Source organism: Protomyctophum parallelum (genome assembly GCF_964188405.1).
Source record: "Protomyctophum parallelum genome assembly, chromosome: 7".
Taxonomy (NCBI): Eukaryota; Metazoa; Chordata; class Actinopteri; order Myctophiformes; family Myctophidae; genus Protomyctophum; species Protomyctophum parallelum.
In genome coordinates, this window is record NC_139705.1 from 38273981 (window position 1) to 38291106 (window position 17126).

Sequence of the window (17126 nt, forward strand, 5' to 3'; positions counted from 1 at the left end):
GAATCCACCGAGGCGCATCCGGCTTTGTCGGGCGTCTACATTATGCGAACACAGTCTACTCTAAATTTGTTCCTAATATTAGCAGTGTGAAATATTCAGGTTCATCTCTCTCTCTTCATGGTTGAAGAAAATGGCAATGGAATAAAGCGTTTAAAATAGCAATGGATATACGGTGCATAACAAACAAACAAACAATCACAAACCATAGCAATATATATAGAAACAGTCCCTTGTGTGCAGTATAGTCTGTCATGCAGGTTAGACATAATTTAGCTGCAGATATCTCTTCTCAGCTTCATTTGGATTTCTGGGTAAAAAACACATCACACAGAGGTAAGGTCAGGTGAATATAATATATAATTTTAATGGGAACAACAATGCCGTCAGAGTTCAGAAAGTCTTCTTTGAAGTTGACAGCTCATAATAATTATGAATGTACTGGGTTCTCTGAAATGAAAGCTTCTTAGATCTCTGCACATCTCTCATACATAAATTATACGTGTCGCTTTCGGTAAACACTTATCTCCCAAACAGCTTAGCGTACCATAACTGTAAAGGAATTCTTCACACCCGTAATGAACATTTTTACATCAATTAGTTACCTAAAGATTTATTTTTCTCGCATGCCTCCATGGTGAATAAAGAATCCAAAAAATGCTTGATGAATTGAAGTTAACGGGAGGCAGGTTTAACATCAACAAAACTATATCAAAACACACGCCTTTTATGCTCTCACAACTTGTACATTATAATCCAGTCATATGGTACAAACGAGTTGCACACCACTGTGTACGTTTCAAACCACAAATCCACTAATTTATGGTTTAGAAATCACGCAAGTCCGAGTCCCACTTTTTCGTATGTTGTTGTATGAAACGTTATGCTTTGTGTGTGTGTGTGTGTGTGTCTCTGTGTGTTGTCCTTTCTGAGACAGAACACTGATCTCGAATCTGCAGTACACAGTAAAATCCACTTGTAACTCTTGTGTGTGCGTGCGTGCGTGCCTGTGCCAGTCCATGGCTGCCCACTGAGGGCCAGCGGCTGATTAATTGGCTGTTATCTGTGTCCAGCCGTCCCAGAGGTCACTGCCTTGTCAGTCCACACACACAACCAGGGAGGGTGGGAGAGAGGATGGGATGATGATGGAGAGATAGAATAATCACATGACGTGAAGAAGGTAGATAAGCATTGTGTACGTATGAGGGATTGAGGGATGAGAGAGGAGAGAGATAGAGAGAGAGAGGATTGAGAGAGAAAGGGATGAGAGGTGAGAGTATCAGCAGAAGAATGCGTGCTGTCATCTGTTGGGAGGAAGTTATTGCTCACTGTCAGTGCTGTGTGTTTAGTGACGTTATGACATGTCCCTGACGCACGCACGCACGCACGCATGCACGCACGCACGCACGCACGCACGCGCTCAGGTATGCACAGTTTGATTAGACACAGTGGTATCAGATTTATCACTTCACCGAGTGGCAGCTGTCAGGTATCAAGGTGCTGTGAGTTTGCGTGCCTCAGCGTAGCTGGTGACCGGCGCCTCGCACCGACATAGCTCACTGTCTCAGTCAGACGCAGCGTCTCCAGCTGTGTGACGGACTGCTATTGCTCCAAACTTCGGTTCACGGGCGTCCGGAGCAGTTTCTGTCAAACTTAAACACAAAATACTTTGGACATCCTGTGGCTTAATGTTAAATGAGTTTGCTTGTTGTCGAAAGGTTCCACAAACCGCCATGAAAAATATTGGTGGGGAAAGTAAAGCGTCACCACTCACTCGCCCCTCCCCCAACACCATTGAATTTCCGTTGAGCAAGGCACTGGCCCCCCAACTGCTCCAGTGGAGCTGTTCAGTTCCCAACAGTATAAGACTGTGGTTGTCAGCTCCAAGGTTGTATGTGTGCAGGGTGTTGCTGAAAATGATCTGTGCTCAGCAACATTCCCTTGGTAAAATATAGGACAAAAAAGAGAAGCCTAGTTGACTGGACTGCAGTCCCCCGGGGCTAGATATAATAGGCTCCGTCCTGTTGTCGAAAATATCTGATCGACAAGCTCACAACCCATACTGTAGCAAGATCAGCGATTTTCACAGAACGTTCTCTCCAGAATAGGGAGGGACGCTAAGGGTCCAAGTGGTTAAGGCCATTTTGATCAGTGGCTGTGTTCTCGTTGTAACACAAAGACCACACAGTGCAGGTGTCTGTTTTATCTGAATGTCGTCTCCACGCCTCGGTGGGTTAAAGTGGCATGACTTCCCCAATTCTGTTGTTAATTACCAATTCCTATAATATTTCCCCACACACACACATGCGTATAGTCCCTGTCACTGCTGATCCCTTGGTGATGATGGGGAGGATAGACAGCCTGCATGTCTCCTCTGATACGCATGGCATCGCCAGCTGCTTCTTTTCACCTTCAGCAGGACATAGTAACGTGTGAAGGACACTTGTATCTGTCCCGGTTCTTCTCCCCTGACCCACTAGGGCAGCACTGGCCTTTGGACCGTAGGGTTCTGTGTTTAATGCAACGTTTCCCTGGGTTTTGTATTATATACCTTTATCTGTCTGGTATACAATACACACATTGAAACATAACACACTTTTATCTGTCTGGTATACAATACACACATTGAAACATAACACACTTCAGAAGGAACATTGTGCTCCATTTAGCTAGGTTCATCTAAAAAGGTCATTTATTTTCATAAACATATACTGTAGCTGTTATGCAGTGTCACATTATTATATACAGTATACTTTGTTACTCAAAGAATCTCTCTTCTGCACATAAAACACTTAAGAAGCAAGATAATTGCTTACATTATGCTCTAGTCTATACCCACTCTACTATGACTCATTTTAACAAGTCGCTGTCTTTGAAGATAGCTACTTTCAATTACAGTTGTCTGTCACCATTATTCATTTAATAGATGCATTTTCTAGGTTAACCCAAAGGTCATTTATTTTTCTTACATAACTGTTATAAGTCTTTTATAGGCTAACTTACTCAAGTACTCATGTCTCCTTTTGAAATAAACCAAAAATAAATGGATCTCACCAACTACTCGATGCTAATTACATTGAACCAATACTTAGACTTAGTATAGACTTATATTAGGCTTGATTCATGCTTCATTGCACGAGGTGTTGCACGTCGAAAATAACGGATCTACAGATCTACGGATCTGTATATTTGCACACAAAACCACCTTACAGCTAAAACAGGCTAGAAAAATGTTAGATTTTGTTTTTTTTCTGAACACGCTGCATTTAGAGCTTGCAGATCTGGTATACCTTTGATGCTTCGGGGTGACGTTGAAGTATGATCCAGTATATGGCATTCATTTGACAAAGGAAAAAAAAATGGCGATGATATATAAGTTGGCATGGTAGATGATATATAAGTTGGCATGGTAGATGATATATAAGTTGGCATGGTAGATGCAGACCAAACAATGCTTGCGTTTCAGCGCCAAGCCTCAGCATTGTGTTTCAGAGGTGCAGAAAGAGCCCTGCATGGTTTCCTCGGAGAGGTAAAGCGCTCGGTGGTGTCCGCCCTCCCCTGTCCCATCCCATCCCTGCGGTGGTGTCCGCCCTCCCCTGTCCCATCCCATCCCTGCGGTGGTGTCCGCCCTCCCCTGTCCCATCCCATCCCTGCGGTGGTGTCCGCCCTCCCCTGTCCCATCCCATCCCGCCCACCCGGCTGCTACACCCAGCTGGTCTACGGGGTGTGGGCGGAGGTACACACATCGCCACTGTCAGGCGGAAACCTTGTAAGTGTATAGAAGACATACCTAGGAAATGGTAAAAAAAAGAAGAAAACAACAAGATCCAACAAGGTCGTATTGATACTTTTCATCGGTTCACATACAGTAACTAATCACATTCAATTTAAAACATATTTTTGGTAACAAAAATAGCCGATGTATAAGCTCACGGCGTGCCGCGATGCAACACGTAATGAGCTTGCATTGTATAGTTTGGATATATTTGCTACTGTTATATGTGACACTTATCTTACTATATGAAGTAGGGCAGCATTCATTTACGGGGGGGGAAAAACTATACTATGGAGTAGTAAATAGTCCTGTAATATGGAGATACAAGGATTCTTCCTGACAGTGATGACATGACATGGGCGGTCAGGTGTAGCTGCGTATCTCAGCCGAAAGAGAGAGAGGTAGGAGGGTAGGGTACAGATGCTTTAGTGTGTGTGTGTGTGTGTGTGTGTGTGTGTGTGTGTGTGTGTGTGTGTGTGTGTGTGTGTGTGTGTGTGTGTGTGTGTGTGTGTGTGTGTGTGTGTGTGTGTGTGTGTGTGTGTGTGTGTGTGTGTGTGTGTGTGTGTGTGTTCGCCAGGTATTACTGGACATGCAGGGGACAACAACCCCCTCAAGGATAGTAAGACCTGTCAAACTTGACGTTATGGGGACATTGTGATATCCCCTTGTGGAAGATGGTCCTTTCATGGCCAAGACAACTGTTTTTGTTTTAGAGCTAAGGTTACAATTAGTAACGGATTCGGTTTGGGGTCAGGGTTAGGAATAGACGTTAGGGGTTTGGGTTTTAAATGTACCCCCCAAAAAGACACAAATTACAAATCACATCACACCACACTACGTGGATTGTAGTAGAACGTGCGTGTGTGTGTGTGCGTGCGTGTGTGCGTGTGTGCGCGTGCTTGTATGTGGTCTCACTGGCCTATGTGTGTGAACATGAGAAGGACAGTATACTCTTTCCTCTAAACCGACACAACACACAACAAAATGTCATCTCTCAGGAGTGTAGGAATGGAACCAAATGGACCCTTACGGGTCTATTTGGTTCCATTCCTACACTCCTGAGAGTTGAATGAACACTCAGGACTCCACGGTGCAGAAGTCATGGCCAATTAGCCAAACAGCAGCAACTAAATTGCAACCGCTGAGTGCCAATGTCAGGGCTTTGACATTACTGCCGCTAATCTCCGTGTTTATGATGCTCTACAGGTCAGTACAATAACAAACAACATATCCAAATGGCCTCGTGGACCATTTAGAGGGACGGACAAATGGGTAGACGTGCAACGGAATTGTCTTTGTCTCCTCCATGTCCTCTGACTCTTGGCACTCTACCCTGATTGGTGGTTAGACAAAGATGAATGCCCAAACTATAGCGTTCTGCATGAACATTTTGCCATATGTTAAAGCTGTAGGCCGGAACATGTTTTAATGACAATTTTGTTTTTGTCTGTCTCACAAATCTGCATGGTAGAGTATGTTAAAGGCAGGGCAACAGATCGTTGCTGCAGGGTCTTCAGATAATGTGGGGGTAAATGTCATACACTTTGGCATTCTCATAATATAAGGAATATATTTCATAAATGTTTGTAAAAGGTTTTTGAAGAAATAATAACGCACATCCTCCGCTTTTTGGTGCTGAGCCAAACTGTCAGAACAGAATTATGAAAACAAAGTAGGGGCTCACACTCAAACTTTTGATTAATTGAACAATGTGGACCCTGTTGTAAACAAGTGTAATGCTTAATTGGGTCGTCCACTCACAGTTAACAGTCTTTGTATTGAGTTTGTGCTTGAAATGTACTGTAATTCTACAAACTGTTAATAAATATTTCAATCAATCAATCAAAAAAACTCACTTTTAGATGTTCCAATGTTGTATTCGCGACAAACAGCAGATACCACGTTTTGACCGTTTCTGTCTTGTATGAAACGTTGTAATAAAACTTTGTAGCAGTCAAAAGTGTGTTGCGGGCTAAAGTTTGAACAGCTACATTTGCCCCGTCCCCAACATTCAGTTAAGCAGTTGATGTCATGAGTGGAGGAAATCCACCCTGGTAACATAAACTCACTAAACAAATACAAGGATGTATATTATCAATTAATTTAACCTTTCACAATAGAGAGGCTTCCAGAGCATTGGATATATATGTGGTTTGAATGCTAGACATTTACAATGTTCATTTATAGGCCAATATTATACATGTCCTGCAATACAGTGTACACGATACACCTATAGGTGATGTCATGTCTGTGGACTGCAGTTCCATTCTGCTGCCAATAGGGTCACTTTTTCAAAACGTAGACACATTTTTAAGTCATTTCCATATACTGTACAAACTGTATATGGGAAAAATAAATAATCTGATGTTGTTGTTTAGATATGGTCTAGTATTTAAAAATCTGAAGTTGTCCCTTATCTGTTGCTAATTAAATATAGTGGTTGGAGGTGGTCTCCCTACTCTTCTATTGACACATTTAGCCCCTGAATGCTGCATGTGTCTGTCAAGTTAGTTTAGTTTATTTATTTAAAAATGTATATGTGGTTGTACAATAGAAGCACAATAATTAATGACCCCCCCACAAATATTGTTACTTTCGGGCAGAAACCTCTTCTCCATATTCAAACTTTTGACCCTAGTACTTGATCATACTGTACTACACATAAGTATCAAAAGTAGAAGACCTACAAGGTCAAAATGTGGCGTGAAGCGACATTTACTACCGGTACTTTTGCTATTTTTTAATTTGAATCCTGAAAAGTAACAGTTTTGGACGTGTGAGGTTCCCATTCGACATAAACAATATAGTTTACTGTGTTTGGTTGTTATTTGCCCTCCGTGCTCTGTCGCCAGAGACTCTATCACAGCCCAAGGTCACAGATCTGAAACCTCCTCCACTCACAGTAAATATCCTGTGTGTTCATTTATCTGCATGAAACGGATCGTTACGGTCCAATGGTTATATGATTGGCTGAGCCATTGATTGTAAAATGCTCTATAAACACACACCTGTGACTACAGTACATCAGCATTCCTGCACCAAGCAAATTGTATAAAAATGTCCAATGTTTGTGGGTTATGCAGTTGCTCACTATTGATTCATTTCACCTTTATAACAGCTAGTTTGAGTCCATCTGAATGTAAATATGGTCAGGGGACAAATATAGCCAAATATATTTGTAGTGAAATTGTTATTCCAACTATTTTAATTAATGTCTACGATTTTGATGCTGCCAATATCCGGAAACAGTTTAATTAAAGCAATAAGCTATGCTAGGCTGTGTTTACAGCATCCATTCCTCTCCTCTCCTCTCCTCTCCTCTCCTCTCCTCTCCTCTCCTCTCCTCTCCTCTCCTCTCCTCTCCTCTCCTCTCCTCTCCTCTCCTCTCCTCTCCTCGTGGAACCAATGTGTCCAATAGCAGCTGGGGGAAATTATGCATGAAAACTCATCCGTCGCTCTCTTAATAATTATCCACTCATGCAATTAATTGACTTTCCTTTCTGGGAACTTTGTTTTCTGTCTGATCCTCCCCCCCTCTCTCTCTCTGTCTCTCACCCCCCCCCCCCCCCCTATCTTCCCTCACTACACCCCCACCCCTCTCTTGTTCTCCTACTTCTCCATTGCATATAGTCTCTCTTTTGAGTATTGATTTAATTCACGGTGAGCGCAGATACCACAGGGAAAGTCTGTCTGTCTGTCTGTCTGTCTGTCTGTCTGTCTGTCTGTCTGTCTGTCTGCCTGTCTGCCTGTCTGTCTGTCTGTCTGTCTGTCTGTGTCTCTGTCTCTGTCTCTGTCTCTGTCTCTCTCGGTTGTCAGTCAAAAGTTGTCACAAGTTCTTGCCACATTCAAGTAGACTTCTGGAGTACAGAAATACAGTTAAATCTGGTGTTTTGTTTAATTTATGCAACGGAGCGTGTCCCTTAAAGGCGTGCGACTAAACGACACGAGTTTTTCAGTGAGATTTCTTGCTATGTTTTGATAGGACAGAGTAGTGCAGGTACCAGAATCAAATCCTTTTTTGTGACATTTGCCTTCATGAAGAGATTGCACTGTGTCTCTGTTATGTTTTATTCAGTGTCCTACCCTGGGTCTGTCTTTGCTCAACAGATATCCTCTGTGGCATTCTCTCACGGTCTCTCAGCTTGTCTTTCTTTATCTTTGTGACCACTGATGCTGTGCTTTTTTTCTTTTTCAGATTATGACAGCACAGAATGTAAGCGTTCAATGATGTGTCATACAGTGAAATCTGAAAAGATATGCTTATTTGAATACTGTTAAACCTGAGAAAAAGTCTTCTAAATAATTTTGCTTTTTGAAACACCTCTGGCCGTGAATGGATGTGTGATTGACTTTTTTTTTAAGCACACATGTAAATCTTTTCCGGATCCTAAAACTGTTGTAATAACTGAGAAGGTTCTTCATTCAAACGTCAATATGATTTTTTTTGTTGCTCATTTGCACAATTTAACTTTCCCATGGGAGACACCAAAATACTATACCCTTTCCATGTGCAATCCAAGAAGCCCATGTGCCTCCCACCGATTCAGATGTCTTTACTCATCGTCCTTCCTGTCTGTCTGTCTCAGCGTTTGCCGAGCTGCAGACGGACATCCATGAGCTGACCCAGGAGCTGGACGGAGCGGGCATCCCCTTCCTGGACTACCGTACGTACGCCATGAGAGTGCTGTTCCCCGGCATCGAGGACCACCCCGTCCTGAAGGAAATGGAGGTACGGGTCAGTACACCGCATCACCACTTCTGACTAACACTAGATAGATATAACAATATGGAGTGGCCATTTAACTCTAATGGTCTCTATGCGCACACACGCCATTTTGGAAAGAACTTGCAGGGCCCCTTCCCTACTTCCTCCACAGGTGTTACCGCTGCTACTAATGAAGGCTCTGTTCCATTCTGGTCAAACAGAGTCAGGGTGCTGCTATTGTGCATTGGCTCACTGGAAACACTCTGCTACACCAGTGGGTCTCAAAGTGTCCTTGAGGGTTCCAAATGGCCCTGCACGGGTGTGTAACTCTGAGAGTGTATACAAATGGAATGGAATGGTACAAATTGAATGGTTCCATTTGTACACTCTCAGAGAGGGTCCTTGGAATTAAAATGTTTGAGAACCACTGAAAACTAAATGGAGCAGAACTTTAATTAAAATCATCAGTATCACCTCACCTGTGAAGGTAAGCGGTTATTCTGTGAGGAGTTATTCTGTGTGCATAGAGCTCATTGAACTCTCAGAGTTGAGTTACAGGTGCTATAGACAACATTCAGCCACTAGATGCTGCATTGGACAACACATTAAGCTACTTTTATTACCCTTAGTAATGTCTATACAGTTTGCATTTGATGCGTCTGCCACTAAGCATTTGTTTGGTGGGAAAAGAAAATAACTGGATAGTAACTGGATAACTGGATAAGCTGACAGATCTTTTTTAAAGAAAACGAAAAAAAAGACAATAACAAATTTGGATATATGACATATGAAGCTATACTGTAAATGTATATAAAATATATATTTATTTGTCTATGTAATAATGTTATCAATATCACCTTTAAACACTCCATTTTACTATGTAAGAACTAACCCTAACAATAGCATGCAACAGAAACAGATTTGTCTACTAAATCGCTAACTAATACTGTAGAAGGAGAACCACTTAAACCCCATATGGTCCCTCAGGTCTCTATACTAGTGTGTTTTCTGTTTTCTGTTGTTATACCCACAATACGAACTAGAATTTCATAATTCCAGAGAATAATATTTTACTCAAACAGATTCCAGTATCTACAGTATCTACAGTGTCAGTCACTCCACACATCCACTAAGCCAAGTCGGCTGAAATTGATTCCCACACAATTCCAATCACCAAGTTGTAATCTATAATCTGCAGTATGTTGTGTAATAATGCATTATAAGCAATCCCTGAAACCTACCATCCATACAGCTTACTGTCACTGTCTATCTGTGCCCCCCCCCCAAAAAAAAAAAGAAGAAAGGAGAGCGATATACTACTGATTGAGAGAAGGAGAGAGACCAACCATGAATTAAACCTGAATTGGAAAACAATGTATCGCCCTAGAGTTTCATCCCTCGCTAAAAATGAAATGTGTGAATTCACACGTAGGCGATAGAAATGATCTCTTAGGTCTATAGCCTAGGACTAATATATTATTATAACACATATATCTTTAATCACTAGTGCCAAGTTCTAAATCATAGAGCTATGAATTATGTCAGAATTAATGTGGGAAACATTCGTATAAGAGTTTAAAGATGAGAGTACATGTTGTTAAATTTACACATCTGCTTCCTGCTTGACCAGAAAGCGTGGAAGTGGCTTTATTTATTAGCAGAGAGAAATGTTAATACAGGAGAAAATGGGCAAGGTTTCCGCCTGATCCAAGCCTGATCCAAGCCTGATCCAAGCCCCATTGACTTCCTTTATAAAAATTCAAGTTGGATATTATGTAAAAAAAAAAAAAAGAACATACATACATACATGAGACATGCTGATTGATCCAGCGGTTTGCGAGATTATACCTCCAGGCAAACACACAAGGACCTGCACAGAGACCGACCCTCGTATAGATGGCTATCCTCCTGTGGAGACGCACTGTAAACGTCAGAAGCCCCGGAGGGCTTATGAAAGAACCTCCCCTCAGATGAAATTACAGAATCATAGACACTGTGAAAGTGAATAAAGGAGGATTCAGAGTGATCCCTGCGGGGAAATTACTTCTCTGCATTAACTCGGCATAACAGAATCACTGGACAATCCCCCATGGATGCTCACATTAGAATCACAATCGGGTGTAAAAGAGCGGGTGGAATTCTACTTTTTTTTTTGCTCTCAAATGTAGCAGTTACAGAAAGCGTCAGAATGCTGTAGGGAAGAAGGAATAGAGGGGATAGAGGGGAGAGGATTACAACATATAGGACAGGTCAATAACAGGAAGGCACATTCACATCGAATTACAAAGCCCAATATAGCCAATATACATCAGGTGCATGGTTAACACAGGAATGCAATGGATAGGTGCCATTACGGAAGGCTTGTGCAAGTGGAAACCATATCCTGCATATGAAAATAGCAGCAGGTGTAACATTTCCGTTTCATGTGCATGGTTCAAGTGACATGGATAAAAATATATGAAGAAAACAAATCTCCCAGTTTCATTATACTTGGCATTACAACATGGCGCTTGTTCAGCAGTCTGTTATAGTGTAAGTGACATGATCGCGCGTAACACTCACAGGGTAAACTCTAAATTCACACTACACTAGAGAAGTTAAGATGGCGACAGAGATAACTTGTATACCGATGTGCGTGAGCTTTGGATAAAATCTGTAGGAGTGGTAAAAAACATTTTGAAAATGTGAAAAATGGACAGACGGCATGACATACTGACGGGAGTGAAAACATAGTCCGTCGCCTTTGGCCTTCTGGCCTTGATAACGAACACCAAGGACTGAGTGCTGTACTTCACCCTGCTACAGTACAGTATATCCACTCTCGTCTCACAGGTGTCAATTATTTTATGCCTCTTGGACCAACATATTGAATCTGCCTAATATATCGATGTACTGTATAGGTGCCACACAGGCAGAAATACCCCTGAAAATGTGTGAATTCTTTAAGAGGCATAGTACATATTCAGTGGCATTCTGTTTAGTATAAAGTGCATTTACACTAAACCTTACGATAAATTTCCATTTATGCATTTGAAAAACTGAGCATGGGGCCTTATTTTGCATGTCATACTGGAGGCCACCGCTGTTTAATTTTGAGTGGCTAAACATCATTGGCCAGGTCTTAAGTTAAGTCATACGACCTGGTACTTCAGACGTGCAAAATAGGGCCCTCAGAGTTAAAGCTGCAATTCAAATGATTATTCATTTGAATGAACTAAAGATACTTTGATCCATTCTGTATGGTAGAGTATGTTAATACAATGTAGGCTAACTAAGTACATTCTGCAGTGGTTGGAGGTGTCCACGGAAGAGTAGGTCTCCCTACTGGTTGGTAAGTAGTATACTGCCTGCAGCACACTATCACCTGGCCGTTTTGCCTTGGAGGAGTGGTAGAAATGTGGTCCCCACTCCCCACACGGGTAACCCAGGTTTGAACATGAAATTTACAGATTTCAACTTTAATCAGTCAGTCTGTCAGTCTGTCAGTCAGTCTGTCAGTCAATCTGTTTTTCACAGCGTCATTAAAGTACGTGTTGAGCTGGCTGCAGATGCATTGTCATGCACGCAAGCGGGCGTCCTTAAAGTGCATGGAGAGAGGCAGCCGGGGGTAAGGGCGGATTGCGTATTTTATGGTTATGTCTGGGCCTTCCTGTCTATTTCCCTCAGGGTGGCTGCGGCCTAATCCAATGGCCTGTGTAAACTGCTGCTCCTGGCTTTAATGCTCTGTGTAACCGCTCTCCCCTAAGCCAGACAGACAGACACACTGTCCAATCACACACACACACACACACACACACACACACACACACACACACACACACACACACACACACACACACACACACACACGCACACACACACACACATACACACACACACACACACACACACTTACAAATGCACGCGCAGTCGCACACACGCACGTCACACTTTCTGTCTTGTCTCTCCGCCATACTCTTCGCCACACACGTGTATGAATATACACTATGTGCGCATGTACACAGGTACATTAATGTTCATGTGTAAAGTAAATGCACGTGTGCTCACAAAGGCATAATCTCTAGCTCTCTCTTTCTTTCAACGCACGCACGCACGCACGCACGCACAGAGTTCCTCACCAATCTGCTTCTACCCCAGAGGCGAGGGAATCTCATTTAGTGGTACAGAGAAAGACCCAGACACTTTATTATAGCATGTAGGAGGAGAGAAGGATTGCATGTTAGAAATGGACTGTAGAGAGAGAGAGAGAGAGAGAGAGAGAGAGAGAGAGAGAGAGAGAGAGAGAGAGAGAGAGAGAGAGAGAGAGAGAGAGGTGGGCGGGATTAAAAGGAAAAACAATTGGTGTTTAACAAAGACAAAGCTGGAGAATAGATAAGGAATGAGCAGACAGAAATGAGAGAGAGAGAGAGAGAGAGAGAGAGGTCTTAAGGGGATATGGTGTGTTGTTGATGGGTAGTGACAGGTGCCAGCCACCAGAACAACATGCACGCTGGAAAGCGTGCACGCACAAACTTGTTGTGTTCCAATGCTTTTTTTCTCCTCTCTCTCTCTGTCTCTCTCTGTCTGTCTGTCTGTCTGTCCCTCCCTGCACCCTCCGCTTCTCCCAGGGACCAGGGTAATCACTAGACATTTTAGGATGCATCCTGTTGATGGAAGTCCTCTTCACAGTGACATTGGTTCTGGGGGAACGTTGTGGGGTTCATGTTCTTGGCGAAGGACGCAGTCACCACGTTCCCTGTAGCGCTCGCTGTGTGGCAGCCGGGCAGGGGAGAGCTAGCACTAGCCATGTGGCCCATAGTTACTGCCTATCTACTGTCACAGCAGCGTGAGGCGGCTTGATGTACAGTACAAGTACAGTGCACCCCCTGCCTGGACATGATGCTCAGTATGTCAAAGGGTCTGCTTTCTGTTAGTACACACTATACACAGTGTCAATTTAACCCTGCCGTCTGATCACAATATAGACAAATCCATTTAAAAGGAAAGGAGAGGTCGCACAAACTCGTAGTCCCGATGCCAAAAAACGTTTCGACAAACAGGTTGTCTTCTTCAGGGTCAATATAGACAGATCCACCAGAGGGGAGCCCTAGGCGCAGCCAGTACTGAGGTGTAGTCAGCGTTGATTAGCTATACACCTGGCCAACAGGGCCATGGAATCGGATGCAATGCCATGTTGGCCAGGTGTAGCTAATGAGTGCTGATTACATCTCAGTAATGGCTGCGCCCCGGGGCACCCCTCTTTGGATTTGTCTATACAGTAGTGTTTTGTCTTTGAGACCACTATAAAGCGAGTCGGGGTAGATTGAGTCATGATGGAGCCGAGGGGGTTGTCAAGAGAGTCAAGACCAAGACCAGACAAATTTAGATCAAGATCGACTGTGGCCAAATATATATATATATATACCGGTGTATATATATATATTTTATGATAGATATGTTTTTAACCATGTAGCACTCTGGGATTCATTGTGAATGAAAATGCACACACACAGTACAATAAATACTCATTCATATCTGATTGGCCCATGTTGTTGGGGTCTCTCTCGTGATTGGCTGTGTGTTTTCCCCGCCCCCTCAGGTCCAGGCCAACGTGGAGAAGGCTCTGACGCTGTTCGGCCAGCTGCTCACCAAGAAGCACTTCCTGTTGACCTTCATACGAACGCTGGAGGCCCAGAGGTCAGCGTGTTTCTGTCGTTTTAGATTCCAAAATGTGATAATCGTAACCACCAGGGACCCCCTCAGGGGGACCAGGGGGTCCCCAGCTAAACGATTGATAGTTAGGGACCAAATGGACCCTTTATGTGGGCTGTAACTCAAGAGCTCAAGTGTAGAGCGATTAAGAAATCGTATATCAAATGGGGGTCTTTGGCCTAATTTGTCCTCGAAATAAATACAAAAGAAAAGAAAGGAAATATTGTGCTTCTTTAATGTACAGAACAATATAGACTTTTGGAATTTAAAATAATGTTTTGAGATGTGAGCAGGTTCAGGAGGTTCACAGTGCAGAATGTGTCCAAAAATGCCAAATGTATCCCTGAGCAAGAGGACCTACGGTACCGTATGTACAGTACTGTAGCCTATGTAAATGTATTTATAAATGCATCTTTCTGAAAACAAACCGCAGTAGATTAAGTAGACCTAAACCATCCACGTAGGATCTATACCACAGCTTTAATTTGGTTTTAGGCAGCACATGTTATGTTGCTGCTGTGATGATGAGTGTCATTGATTTGAAGTGTACTGACAAATCTTGCCGCATATATCCAATCTGTTCCCTCTTGTCATGAATGGTTTAGTGCAACAAATACACTTACTGCAACAAATTCATTTAGCAAAAGTTAGTTAAGTGTAGGAATATAGGCTTGCCTTCGCAATGTCATCTGCAAGGCCAGCTGTCATCCGTGAGAGCATGTCTTTCAAGGATGATGTCCTTGTTTATTGGAAGGGTTGGTAATAAAGGATCCCACAGCAACAGTTATCACCTTGTAAGACGTCCAATGCTGCTGTTAAGTGTTAAGTGGCTTCATAATGGTGCAGTATACTTACTCCTCCAGGGAATTGCTACACCTTCTCCTTGAGGCACTTCATTCCCAGTTATATATACTTGACTGAGACTAACTTCAAATCATGATAGTTCCAGGTGTTGAATTAAGCTCCCTTCTTTAATCATTTGGGCAATGTGACCTAACCCAGCGATGTTTAACCTGTGGGCCTTGAGGATATTGCAATTATTCCCAAAACATTATGATTTTTATGATAATATAAGCTAAGGATATCTTGCATTGCAATGCGTGGTTAGCTTGTAGATCTGTTATCCGTAAGTATAAATTATAGGCTTGTAGCCTATTTAGGACAGTTCAAAAACATTTTCGTCAGTGCCTTACTCCATATCCCTCAACTTCTTTGCCTTTATTTTGTTATTTTGTACAGAACAGTTTTGAATAGTTAAAATATCCAATCTACAAGCTCACACCGTGTAGATAGTTGAACAATTTTGAAATGTTTTTCAAAATAGTAAAAAAAAAATATATAGTTTATAAAATAAGTTTGGGGATAAGGGGTAAGACACTGGCGAAAATATGGCCCAAAAGGGTCAAGCATTAATACAGCGTCATTTGGATGAATAACAATCATATCATTACCGTTTTGGTCGTTACTGGGGAAAGTAATCATATCACAGCAAATAATTACATAGTATCCTTTTACTGCCCAACACTGCCGATAACCATCACATTTGAATGAGATTTGACCCTGTTTTAAGCCATTAATTCCTTCCCATTTCATATGGCGTTCTTCCTCTAACTGTTCCTCTGCACCGGCAGGTCCTTCTCCATGCGGGACAGGGGAAACGTGGCTTCTCTCATCATGACAGCCCTGCAGGGAGAGCTGGAATACGCCACCGGGGTCCTCAAACAACTGCTGTCTGACCTCATCGACAAGAACCTGGAGAGCAAGAACCACCCCAAACTGCTGCTCAGGAGGTAATGGGCCCGCAGTATAACACTCATTACCATTCGCCATGTAGGCATTTAGCAGATGCTCTGATCGTCGCTGTTGGACATGGGAAACCTCCTTTTACTTTGGAATAAAGAACCTGTGCTCTAGTGGATCCAAAGTAGTAGTTATTCTTGCAATTTTTGCCATTGGTTCAGTTATTTATAAAACCCACAGACACACTTAACAACTTCCACTTTAAAAAATCTTTTAAAATACACGCTGGCAAGGCGTCGTTTACAAGGTTTCTGCCTGACAGCGATGATAATTATGTGAACAATAGTATTACATTTAGCCATACAACGCACACGCGCGTGCACACACACACACACACAGACGCGCTCGCACACAGAGAGAAAACAGCCAGGTATGCTGTATATGAATGCAGACATAATTGACAGATGTTTTGACAGATAGACAGGTAAGCAGCACAGCTGACATGCAGCCTATAACCAATACCATGCATGCTCTGACTATGTAATAGAGTGGATGAATGCATAATGTAGTGTCAGACACAATATAGCATCTCGTTGCTGTCGGGTGGAAACCATGTATACAAAACAGTTGTAATTTTCAGATCTTTAAAATGTCTTTAGGTCTTGTAAATGTCATGTAATACATGACATTCAATATTATACAGTATAAAGCCCAAAGACGGACATAACCACTTTCAGTTTCATTTCTACTTTTGTGTGACAGTGTAGTGTGATGAAGTAGGGCATGAATTATTCTGGAGATGAGAGGTTGCATGCCTGACAGCCACGATCTGTAGCATGGCTGTCAAAACGGTGACGTCCAGCTTATCAATTTTGCTTCACCACGTTCAAACTGCTCTCCGTATACTTTGGGCATGTCATGTAAGTCTGTCTGTCTGTCTGTGAGGTTTATAAATATTTAACAAGACTATTAACAAGAGCTTGTGACTAAATAATAACTACATTGGATGCATTTGAGCACAGGTTTGGCTCCATGTACATGCAGTACAAGATTGTCTGCCCAACAGCGATGATTATGAGACATTAGCGCTGACTTGAGAACATTGTTATGCTTTCAATTCTTGACAGGCCTCCACAAGACATTCGGCACAGCCATATCAGGAAGCGGAAAAGCTGTTTATTGGAATCTTTTGAATTCACGTGTTCATCTTGTACTCAT

General features: G+C 42.5%; 1 protein-coding gene across 2 annotated transcripts in view; it reads left to right on the plus strand.

Annotated features, from left to right (window-relative positions):
* LOC310862443 (plexin-A1-like) overlaps positions 1-17126 on the plus strand; it is a 313564-nt gene that overhangs the window by 263375 nt on the left and 33063 nt on the right. Inside the window, exons 20-22 of one of the 2 annotated variants that reach the window (XM_083770355.1) lie at positions 8359-8507; positions 14056-14153; positions 15800-15958. In XM_083770355.1, the coding sequence (XP_083626481.1) occupies positions 8359-8507; positions 14056-14153; positions 15800-15958 (406 nt within the window). The remainder of the gene's footprint in view (positions 1-8358; positions 8508-14055; positions 14154-15799; positions 15959-17126) is intronic. The other variant, XM_083770356.1, reaches the window with a different exon arrangement.